At 33.8% G+C, this 12,978-nt stretch overlaps 1 protein-coding gene across 1 annotated transcript; it reads left to right on the forward strand.

Moving 5' to 3' along the window:
• Positions 1 to 401: 401 nt before the first annotated feature.
• Positions 402 to 4,407, forward strand: LOC115977176. Its single transcript, XM_031098872.1, has 3 exons — positions 402 to 599; positions 2,033 to 2,238; positions 3,930 to 4,407. The coding sequence occupies exons 2-3, from the start codon at positions 2,056 to 2,058 to the stop codon at positions 4,200 to 4,202; spliced, it is 456 nt and encodes a 151-aa protein (XP_030954732.1). The 5' UTR covers positions 402 to 599; positions 2,033 to 2,055; the 3' UTR covers positions 4,203 to 4,407.
• Positions 4,408 to 12,978: the final 8,571 nt, after the last annotated feature.

The raw sequence follows: 12,978 nt of genomic DNA on the forward strand, positions 1-12,978 counted from the left end.
TTAAAATTGCTAGGATGTGAATGTGTCAAACACTTTTCATGTGTCGGACACTTACCAAGTCAAGTGCACATAAGTATTAAACCTAATCATTGTCTCATCCAAATGCTGCGCTAATAGTAAATAAGTTTTTATTTTTTTTAATCCTATCAAAAAAATGTTTTTTTAAAATAAGAATAAAACTAAAAAAAATGTTCGCTTAACGAGTGCCTTAGACATTGGATAATAAATATTTTAAGAAAGTTTTGATACATTTTTGTCAAACAAATCAATTTATTTTTTACATAAAAAATTTGTTAAGTATTTTCTAACTGCACTTTTGGATATCGGTTAACTTTTATATATATATATATATATATATGATAAATCTAAAAGGGCAGAAAAAAGAAAAGAAAAGAAAAGAAAAAAAAAAAAACCCCAAAACCCTATTCAACCCGCCTCAGTCTCTCTCAAGTCTCAACTGAGCTCATTTCTAAATCTCAAGCTCTCATCTCCACGTCGTTCTCCTTTAGTACACACAGGATTTCCGGCAGTCAACTTCTCCTCTAGACAACGGAGGAATTGCTTCACGCCTTGAAAACGAGAATCATCATCAATCTACTGTAAGCTTCTCTTGCAATGCAATTCGTTCGGTCTCTGTTACTTTTTCCCTTCGTTTTCCTGGCATCCAAACAGAGGAGTATTGTGTGTTTTAATTTTCAAAATCTCTCTCTCTCTAAATTTCTCTTGATTTGACCCCTGTTTGATTGCCGACAAAACTGAGTAAAAATTTGATAATTGCTTGTATCTGTTTGATGTGGGTTCCTTGTGAAATGTGTACGAAAGGTGTTTGTGAAAAGTTCTCTTAGAATTTTTTTAACAATAGGAGCACTCAGCTGAAGAACTAGAAAAGGGTTTGAAAGGTGTCTGTGAAAATTTCAGTTTACGTGCTCTCTATTAGCTTAGATTAACTGGGAATAATGGAAAGGAAAATTGTTCCATCCTTGTAGTTATAGGGTTTTAGCTGCATCAATTAGAAACCCAGGGTTTAATTTCAAAGCACTCTAAAACTGATAGGATACTAATGGAAATGGGAATTTGTAGCATCTTTGAAATGATAGGGTTTAGTTGCAACAATTAGAAACTAAGAAGCAAATATACTTCAAACTAGTAGCCATATCCATGTTGGATATGTTTCCAATACGGATGCTCTTAGATACCACATGATATTTCTATAATCTCTCTCTCTCTCTCTCTCTCTCTGAAGCTAATAGTTTCTTGATTAGATTTATTATTAGACATGTTCTGCGCTTTTTTTCATTTTTTGTTTATCCTTTAGAGTAAAAATTAGTGTGATATATAGTTACATACTTGAAATATTTATTTATATATTAATCATTTATAGTGTTTGTGCCATACCGTAACCTAAAATTTTAAGCCAGGACCCTTCTAGCTCAGTGGCATTGCCTGCACTCCTTTATGAGGAGACCAGGGTTCAAATCCCCCCTCCCTTGTTAATGTAACTATCAAATAAAATTAAATTAAATTAAATTAAAAAAAAAAACCTAAATTTTCAGGAATTAACATATTGCTATGTCCATATCATATCATATATGTTTCCCATAATAGTATCAGATTATCAGTGCTTCCTAGTTAGATAACCCAGGGTTTAAAACAAGTCTAAAACTTGGGGGAATTTGTTTAATATGCCCAATTTCTTTTACTTCAAGTTTTACAGATTTGAAGTATTTTAGTCTAAAGTATTTAGGTCTAGCCAATGAGCTTGACTGACACTTCCCTCTTTCCATAATAATAGGATGGAGAGTGAGGTCGTGGGTTCAAGATGTACTAGGCGTGTGAGTAACTTACCAATCAAAGTGAAAAAAAGTATTAAGGTATAGCTTATTATTGCAGCTTCAGTATCTTGGGGGTAAATTTGGTTTTAGTCTATGAAGAATGAAACCATTTTTAAGATGATTCGAATGCAAATTGAAAGGACTTTTTTATATTTCAAAAAAGTATTCGTCTATTTACATTTAATTTATTACCGGTTCAGGGGCACGAGAGCACAAGAGAAACATGCCTCTTTATGATTGTATGCTTCTGTTGAAGCCCCATGTGAAGAAGGAGGCTTTAATGGAACTGGTTGCCCGAATAGGAAAACACGTTTACAGAAGAAATGGGGTTCTTGCTGATATGAAGTCATTTGGAATGGTTCAATTGGGTTATGGCATTAAAAAGCTTGATGGGAGATACTACCAGGTGAATTTACACTACTCTGACCTTTTTATTGTCTGATTTTTTTTATATGGGGTGGAACTTATGTTCTGTGAACTTAAGTTCTTTAAGGGTGCTCGCATATGAGTGTTCCTTCTGTCTAATAAAATATTCTAACTGGTTGGACTTCTGAAATGCTTGTTGGTTGGCCCTATAGAGGGTAAGGGAGACAATCCTCATGACAAAAGGTTCAAAATTTGTATAGACATTGTCTGGAGCATTTGTAGGCGCTATGAAATATCTGCATCACATGCTTTCCCCCAAAAAATTATGAAGAATAAACAATGCCCTTCCCAAATCTGAAGGAATGACAACCCTCCAGGGGCTTGATGCACCTTGAAGCTCCAATTCTTTCAAATTTGCATGACTAACATCTTCTAGGGTTTTTTTATCCTTTTTTTTTGTTGGACTTACATTTTCTTCATGTCGAAGCATTTGGTTCTATTTGGGATGTGCATGCCCCCCCCCCCCCCTCTTATCTTTTTCAAAAAATAGAGTATATTTATTGAGTCCTTGACTGAATACAACTAGCAGAACAGATCTGGGATGTGCATGCTTGGTTGAATGTATGGTTTGTGTTCTATTTCTTTTAAATGTATGGGAACGTTGGGAAAAAAGCTTTTAAATTCAGAATCCAGACACATTGATTTTCTTTGTTACTGTCGTGTCATTATGATTCTGGATTTCGAGTATACATCTCGTGCATCTTCTTAGGAGTCTTGGAATGGGCTTCCTTACTTTCTCTTTCAGAAGGTTGAGAAGAAAATATTCTTTGCTAATAATTGAGTTACTGGAGATTTTATTTGCACTTTTTCATGATGTAGGAAAGTTTGTATAGATCATTGCTGACTAAATTTTTCATGTTAATAAACTAATCTTGAAAGCTATTTTCTGGGACATGGTCTTATAACTCTTATTCTAAGTATTTGACCAGACCTATATTTACAAGGTAGACAGACTGGAGTGAAGTTCAAGGACTAAATTGACTAGTCTTGAATCTTTTCGGCTTCGTGAAAGAAAAACATCAGAATGGATGAAAACTTGAGTTAATAATTTTGCTGCTTAATTGGCTAAACTCTTTGCCCCTGTTAAGCTGGTTTTGTTTTTTTAAAACACTCTTCTGAGAAATGGTTTAAAGGGAATCGATGGCTGTAATCTTTAGCATCTTTCATTAAAATCATTGAGGGGCCATATGTCTTAGAATTGCTTCAATGGTATACTCATCTAATCATTATACATTGGTTGTTTGCACCTTATTCTATAATCTCTTGGAACTTTTGAGCATGATGTTTTTCATGGGGGTGTATCAATGCAGAAATTTTGTTTATATGTTTAGCTAGTTTTCTTTCTGTACATTTCCCCCATTCTAGGTAGGGGTTTTTGCAATCCATATCTTTATATTCTCAAATGTATCCTTGAACTTTATAGTCCCTTTTTCTAACAAGGGGAAGATTGTCTAAATTAGAAGCAATTTTTTATTTGATAGTTACAATGGTGGAGGGGGGATTTGAACCTTGAACATCTTTATTAGAAACACTAAGAGATGCCAGCTGAGCTACAAGGCTCTTGCCTCTTGGCATCTAAATCAGAATTATTTTATTTATTACCTACCAAAAAAATCAGAACCATTTTTATGAAAAAACAATAAACATACTTTGCTTTTCTACATGCTACAGGGCCAATTAATGCAGATGACAATGATGGCTACGCCCAACATCAACAAAGAGCTGCATTACCTAAACAAGGAAGACAGGTTGCTGCGTTGGCTTTTGGTTAAACACCGAGATACAAAATATGGGCTGGAATTTCTAAGTGAAGATGATGGGAAAGGTGAGCTCAGCAAATTTACACGGAGCAGCATATATGATGATGACGACTTTGATGAAGATGACGACGACGACGACGATGATGAATATGATGTGGACCAAGAGGAGAAGAAAGAGAACTGAGGGTAATGGAAATCCATTGGCATTTTGTTTGAACTTCCAGATGCATGTTTTGCTAGAGCATCAGGTAGTAATAATTATGAAACTATTTTTTGGGTATATCAGCTTGTCAAAATGTATAAGATCCTTCAGGTTTAATGTTTGTATGGGTACTGAATGTATGCTCCTTTCTTCTTTAACTAAGTCGACAAAAATTATGTGAGTTAAACTTAAGAAAAGAGTTAGGATCAGTTGGGTCATAGACAGGCATAAAGAAGAAAATTTTCCTTATTGTGAGAATAGTTCCCCCACCAGAAAAGTAAATGGGCGTGGGGGGTTGGGGTCTAGTGAGATCAACACAAATCTTTTCAAATGGTGTGTTTGTAGGGAATATACATGAAATTCCCAGCGCTATGAGACGCAAAAATAGAGAAAAATATGCGCCAAAGAAAACAATTACACATAACAATATTTATGTTGTTTGGTAGTTTGTCTACATTCACGGAGTTATAGTAATTTCACTATTCACAAAGAAAATTACAAGATGTAGCAATACAGTTTTTTTATCTACCAACACGCTTGAGTCTATTGGCCCAAGCCTCCGTTCTATAGACTAAGCCTCAAAAAAAATCTCATTAAAAAATCTCATTAAAATTGTAGCATTTTTATATTAGGATGGGTTTTAATTCAGATCAAACAACTAAACTTCACATAATCCAATATTGTTAACTTAGCAAGATGTAAGAAACTTGAGAGGTCATTCTAGTCATTGAATGACTAGAATATTTTTGCAAGTTTGATTAATCATGTGGGCAAGGTTAGTATGCAAGTTCAGTTTCAGGGTATGGGGTTACTCTTAATCAATATTCTACGATGGAAGGATACATAATACCTTACTTGTCATCTAGGTGACGGTTGCTCTAATATGGACACAAGTCTGAAGTGGAATCGTTTAACTTCAAAAGCCAATGATAAAGTAAGATTTTAATGATACTAATAGTACTAGTTAATTGATAAGAGAATGCATCTTCAATTCTTCAAGTCCATGCATAAATAAATATTTAAAGAACTATAAAATATATAAATAAATAACAAGACCTTGCATCTCGTACATAATAGAAAAATAAAACCAATAAAGTAACTTGACGAATGAGATCTGGAAAAGGGCCCAAAAGTCTAGAGGTGTAACCGTCCAATGAAAACTAAGGCACTGCGAAGCTTTTTCTTTTTTTAACAAGCTAACTTTCTTGCCCAACATGCATTTGAACTAAAAAGAAGTGTAACTATTAACTAATGCAGAACCTGTCATGAAAGATGTCTCTTTTTTTGGTCATCACCTCGCTATCAGCCCAAGAATTTGATTCATTGCTTGTGTTTGCAAATGAATTCTTTGCTGGGATTTTGTTTGTGTTCCAAGATATGTTAATTGTGTAACTCACAGTTTGGTCTAGTTTTACAAAATGGACCTCGTTTTATAATGCAGAAGGGCCCATCTCTAATTCTCAATCTCAAGTTCTCCATTATCCAAGATGGACTGGGCTCGTTTTATATTTTGAGTTTTCCTTATTTTACTTGATTTGCAATTGAGAAAGAGAAATTAAAACGAAAATTAAAGAAGACATCAAAGAAAGAGAGGTTGCAGTGGTGAAAATCCAAACAAAAGACGGGCCTACAAAATTTTTAAATTTTAATACTTGGCGTGGTGTTTATAATTAAGTACTTTAGTAATTTCTTTTATAGTAAATATTTACCATGTGAGGATGTTTATCTTATTACATTAATTAATGTGCTTTCCAATCAAGAGAGTCAATACCGTACCGGAGCCTGTATCGGTTTGGCCAAAGATACAATATATTTCGGATACCGGTCAATACCAGTGTACCGTTTTGGGTTTACTACTATTTTTTATATTTATAAATATATATATATATGTATGTATGTGTGTGTGTATATATTATAATAAATATAAAAGTCTACCATAAAACATTTCCTCAATTCAGAACTAATTATTCATGGTTTTAGACTTTAGTATCAATTAAAAGAAAAAAAAAAAAAAAAACACAATATAAAAATAGAAAGCTTAAAAGTTACCATTGCATACTAAGAAAACAAATAATACTAATAAGTTAATGCAAATAAGTTATCATTCTGCTTAACAAAAATTCAAAAATTACAAAACTTAAAAAAAAAAAAAAAAAAAAAAAAAAAAAAAAACTTTTTTTTGTATCGGCTGGTACGCTCGGTATTGCCCGAAATTGGCCGGTACGGCCGGTATTTTTTCCGGTACGAAACAGGAGGGTTATATGTATCGGTTTGCTTGTCGGTACGATATATTCCGGCCAGTACAGTACGGAATTAACTCCCTTGTTTCCAATACGATGTCAATAGGCCATAGGGTGGGTAAACGGTTGAATCATGTGAATTTTGAAAAAAAGTTTTATAAAAAAAAACGCATGAAGTAAATAGTTGAGTACAAAGTAATGGCTTTATATGGTAACGGATTATAAATTAATTTATTGACATTTTTTATATAAGATATTGAGGGGGTTATTTATTTATTTATTCTAATGGTATAAACTATAAAGTGATTAAACAACTCATTTTCTTAAACAGTTATTCCTTTTAAAATTTGTATTTTAATACAATGCCAGTTTCAACTTCCAACCATAACATTCTATATCAGTTGTTCAGGCAAAATCCTCCTAAATTCCTTATAGAAAGCACAGACCTGTTTTTAAACCACAAATCTAGAAAGAAAAAAAATCTTCCCAATTTATACAGAGGTCATCAATTCAACATTTGATAAATAATAAAGGGTGAAATACCAATTTTGTTAACATGTATAGGTCAAAGAAAAATTATGATGTCTAAACCATAAATTTTGAAACCATTTCCAGTTTGATGTTTTTTCTTTTTTGATAATCGTTTCCAGTTTAATGTTGAGTATTAGTATTGGAGGAGCAGAGATAATATCATGTAGTCAAGTTCAAATTGTGAATCATGCTAATTGCATAATTCTCCACAAATAATCAAAGAGAATGCTATGTCCACAAAATGCATTCTTACTTGTTTTTTAAACATACAAAATCACCTTGATCGATCAAGGACTACCATAGTTTTTTTAATATGATTTCTTGAATTAAAAAAGGAAAAATCTAGGAGCCAAAACAACTCACGCATACATTCTTTACCCAACAAAAGAGGAAAATGACATCATCAAAGCACAATTATTGGATTTGCTACTAAAATAATCTATATATATATATATATATATATAAAACCAAAGCCTCTGCTGGCACCACAATTTTCCACATCAGCACAATATTTAAAATATATATATAAAATCGAAATCCTCTGCTGACACCACAATTTTCCACGTCAGCACAATATTTAAAAAATAAAGCCTCTGCTAGTACCACAATTTTCCACATCAGTACAATATTTAAAATATATATATAAAACTGAAACCTCTGCTGGCACCACAATTTTCCACGTCAGCACAATATTTAAAAAATAAAAAATAAAAATAAAATCATTATAACTCCTTAAAACTCTAGCAACCTTACCCCTCTCTCAAGTTAATAAATATAAAGTCACGGTTTCTGCAAACTCTCTCTCTCCAAACGTAAATATCAAATTCCACCCCTTTAGTTTCTCTTTATATTTTTTAGGCTTCTATAGAGTTATAGTGAGTTATGTTGATTTTGTTTTTTTTGTGTGTGTGTATAGATGGTCATAATACTCCGGTATTCTAAGAGAAGTTTGTGTTTTCGTTAATTGAAGGTTTAGAGAGATAAGTGTTGTAGTTTGGAACAGCAGTACAGAAGACGATTTCATTGACAGCGGAAAGTAATTACTTTGTCTCATATATTTGTTTTTTGAATTGATTTTGTGTGCTTTTTAGACCCTTTTGGATCAATTTTGTTAATTGGGTGTTTTTTTTTTTTTTTTTTTTTTGATAGGGTCCAATTAGGGAAGGTTCATTCAAAGGGTTAAGACGACCACACTTGGTGTCTGTATACTAATAGTAGGGGTAAGTGCTATTAATTATTAACCCTTTTAAGCGTATAATCTGTTACTAACCCTTTTAAAGTATAGCATGAAAGATAATGGAATTAATTGTTGTAATTTTTATTTTCTTTCCATGTTTTGAATTTCCTCTATATTATTATTACAACTGAGCAAAGATTGAGAAAGTAACATTACTACTCTAATTTGAAGTTTAATGCGTCCTTCTCAAGTCATGGTCTTTATTTATATATTTGCAATTTATATTTCTAATCGTTGATGAGAAATTAAGGCTTAGTTGCACAATATGTATAAATTCTTTAGAATGCTACTTTAAATAGTAAGTTAATGTATCTTTTACATTTGGGTATTGGTTATAATTATTTTCCAATGATTGTACCAATAAAAGTGAATGTGTATAAATTTTGTTTAAATATTCCGTGCATCGCACGGGTTAGCGACTAGTAGTGTTGAAAGTTAAACCCAAAGCTCCCTTTTGAGGATAAGGAGAACAAGCTAGAAAAAGGCACATAATTCAAAGGCAGGTTTTTTATTTTATTTTTTTATTTTTTTTGAGAAACCAATTCAGAGGTAGGTGAAGTTGGCAATCCGAATCAATATATTGGCAATCTTTCGCATCATCAAGACATCAACCATGAAATTATATGTTTAGTAAGCCCTTTAAGTTTAACCATTTTTTTTTTTGTGGTTTTAAAAGTCATGGAGCCTAAAGTCCCAAACTAGCTTTTAAATTCCTTTTTTTTTTTTTTTTTTTTTGAGAAAGAAGTAAGCGAGTTTTATTGAATAATTTCATAATGGAGTACATCATCCAAATCACCGGGTAGCTCTTCTACCCAAACATCAATATCTGCAGTTAGAACTGCTCTTCTAGCTAAGGCATGGGCTATTTTATTACCCTCCCTATAAGTGTGCACAAAACAACTAGTAACCAGAGTAGAGCTTAGGCAGCGAATCTCTTCTATAATGTGACCGAATAGAGTATGGCATGCTCCCGACAAGTTTATGGCTACAATAACCTTTTGGCAATCTCCTTCAAAAACCATCCGTGACAGACACAACTCCTTAGCCAGTGTAACGGCTCGACTTGCCGCTTGTGCTTCAGCTTGCTCTACTGAATGGGGTAGTGCGATCCTTTGGCTCAAAGCTGCTATAACTTCGCCATTACAGTCCCTCACGACCACTCCAAGTCCGGCACAGTTGCAATGCTCAAACAATGCCGCATCAAAGTTTGCTTTGTAGACACCCTCTGGTGGTAAGGACCAGCCAGCCCAAGGTGAGCGTGAAATTGGGCAAAGGACCTGTGTATGGACGTCCAAATATTCCATCACCATCTCCTTCGCACGTTTGTGGACCTCATGAAGTGGCCACGTTGGCTGATGCTCACGAAGCCTGTTTCGGCATTGCCATAGACTCCATGCGGTTGTGGCGAAGACAGCCACGTTGAGGGCAGAACACCGCTCCAACACAGCTTCAAAGAGATCCAAGAAAGATCTAAACACCCTCTGGTACAGTTGTGCGAAGTAGAGACATGACTTCCAAACTGCCTTTGTATGGTCACAAAGCCATAACACGTGAAGAATCATTTCCTAGTGGTCATCACAGAATGAACAAGTCTCGTCCACTAGGATTTGCCTACGTACCAGGTTGTGCTTAGTGGGCAGTGAGTCCTTAGCCGCTCTCCAAATGAAGTGCTTGATTTTTTGGGGAGTATTGATCTTCCAAATTCGTTTCCACACATTCCCAGCCACCCCACCAGAGGAAGAAGGAGAAGAATGGAGCACCTCATATGCAAGCATATGGTAAGTTGTCTTGACCATGTAACTCCCATCCGGCGACAAAGGCCATACAAGGCAATCCACTTGATGCAACTTACTCACATAAATTCTCCTTATTGTCTCCACCTCCCAAGGATAAAAGGAGGTCTCCAGCAACTCAATATTCCATTCCGTGGTGTTAGGATAGAAAAGATCAGAGACTTTTTCAACACTTACATCCCTCCTTGGTGTAACTATCTTGCCTCCTCCAGGTTCCGGAAGCCACTGATGCTCCCAAATATTAATAGACCGCCCATCTCCCACTCTCCAGACAGCACCTTTTAAGATCACCTCTCTAGCTTGTAAAATACTTTTCCACGCATATGACCCATTGGAAGATATAGGGGCCTCTAATATGCTCCCCTCTGGAAAATATTTTGCACTTAGGACTTTGTATAATAAAGTGTCCCTTTTGTGGTATAGCCGCCAAACTTGTTTTGCAAGCATTGCCTTGTTAAAATTTTGAATATCCCAAAAGCCCATACCACCAACCGCTTTGGATGAACATAAGGTACTCCATTTCACCCAATGAATCTTTTTTGTCTCTCCTTGCCCCCACCAAAACTTTCGGATCATTGCCTCAATGTCTTTACATAGACTCACCGGAAGCTTAAAAACACTCATGGAGTAGGCCGGAATTGATTAGATAACAGCCTTGATCATAATCTCCCTACTAGCTTGTGAAAGCAACTTTTCTCTCCATCCTTGCATTTTGGACCAAATGCGTTCTTTAATTTGAGTAAAGCATGCCTTCTTATTCCTTCCTACAAATGAAGGTAATCCCAAATATTTATCATAATGCTGGATTGCTGGAAGGCCAAGAGACTCCTTGATTGCTTCTTGAGTAGCTTCACCTGTGTTTTTGCTAAAGAAAAGAGTTGTCTTTTCCTTATTCACTACTTGACCTGAGACCACTTCATAGGTAGCTATGAGTTCTTTTGTAATTAAATTCTTTATATAATTAGTTCCTTTTTACCAAAAGATAAAGCAAGAATCTCAAAGTTCCAATTTTCCAATCTTTTAATACATTTTGGACCGTCCTAGCTTTTATGGTGTATAATTTTCACGTGGGGGCATTTATGACTTGGAATGCATGTTGATGATATTACCTATCTCTTAAGAAACCTTCACTAAACTTTAAGGTAACACACGCAACAAAAAAACTTAGGTTTGAACAATGACCAAAAATCAGTGATTGGGTACCAAATTACATGCTATATTTCATTTATTAATAATCAATATTTTCTATTGGTTCATAACATGGAAATCTAAAAAGATAGGCAAATCATTCTCAAAAAAGTAAAAAAAATTAAAAGTTAGGCAAATAATAGAGGCAACTTTTCTTTTTCATTTTTGTTTTGAGATAGAGAAACGGGCTTCAACTTTAAGATTTTGGGCCCTACCCTGCATCTTGGGCCCTTTTTTTTGTTAATAATAATAATAATTTTTTTTTTAATATCATAAATTCATGATCTCAAAAAAGAAAAGAAACGAAAGATGCCGACAAGCTTTTCAAGGCAGAGCCAAGGACCACGTGGTATCATGGCCATGTCCTCCACGTGGCATCCCTTTTCTTGTTTTTGTTTTTGTTTTTACCTGTTCTGTGAACCTTCGGCACATGACAGATACAGAGTGCACTTCACCACCCAAAAAATAAAAAAAAAACCCATCAACATCGTAAAAAAGAACTCCACCAGCTGCTTCCGACGTGGACGTTGCATGTCCAGTTGCCACATTTGCCTCCGTTGACAAAAGCATTTACTAATAATAAAATAAGAGTAATGCTACAACTTATTTTTTAACTTTTGTTTCAGCTATTTGGGTTGCAAGTTAGAAGTGGTAGAGGTATGAGCTCATACGGATCTACTATTCACAACTTGTTATACTGTGAATTAAGATAAAAATTATGGAATAAGTTGTGTTTTTAGCATTATTCATAAAATAAAAAGTAGTATTATTACATGTAAACAGTTAAAAATTGTGATTTTATCATTGAGGTGTGTATAAAATTATGCAAAACCATTCATTTGCAACAAGTTTAATGAACTCTTATCAAAAAATAGAAAATTAAAAAAATGGTTAATTTTATAAATTTTTGTTCAAAAACTATTACACTATAACTACAATAACTTACTAAATATACATGGTTATTGTAGTTTTTTATTTTATTTTTTTAAATATTTTTTCTCTCCTCTCTCCTCCTCCTCTCTCACACCCTTGTTAGACATTGTCTTTCTTCCCTGAATTTTATTTAATGTCCAAAAAAAGGATGAGAGGGTGTGTTGGTAGATGAAATAATAAAAAATGATTTTAAAAAAATAAAGTATTTAATACATAAACTGATGTAGGTGTTTTTATAAAGTGTTTATATAAAATAAAACAAATAGATTTTTATGCTAAAATAGATGTAAATTTTTAAACAAATTAATACGAATGCCCTAACTATGATACAATTTTCATCACGTTCAGCTAGGGGTGACAATTCGTGTTCGTGTATTGGGTTTGTGTCGTGTCAACTCATGAGTATCCGACTATATGAGTCAATACTAACTTGACATGTTTATTAAACGAGTTAAGATTTCTCAACTCTAACACGACCCATTTATCAAATGAGTCAGTCGTGTCGGTTTGTTTATCAGATTTTATCAAAATGAAAAAACAAACAAATAAATAAATATTTTTAATATAAAATTTAGAACTAATGAGTAACTATATCACAAATAAGCATTCAAAACTAAAACATATCTCAATATCACAAATAATCAATTGCAATATGTCAAAGAAAATAAATCATAACAACTAATAAGTTTATATACCTAGGGTTTGAAGGGTATATTGGTAAAATATCATTTAATTAAATGAGTTTCATGGATTGAACACTAACCCAACCCATATATTAAATGGGTCAGTTGGGTTTATCCGAATATGACATGAACACATTAAGCCTTAATCCATAA

Source organism: Quercus lobata, chromosome 2 (assembly GCF_001633185.2).
Source record: "Quercus lobata isolate SW786 chromosome 2, ValleyOak3.0 Primary Assembly, whole genome shotgun sequence".
NCBI lineage: Eukaryota > Viridiplantae > Streptophyta > Magnoliopsida > Fagales > Fagaceae > Quercus > Quercus lobata.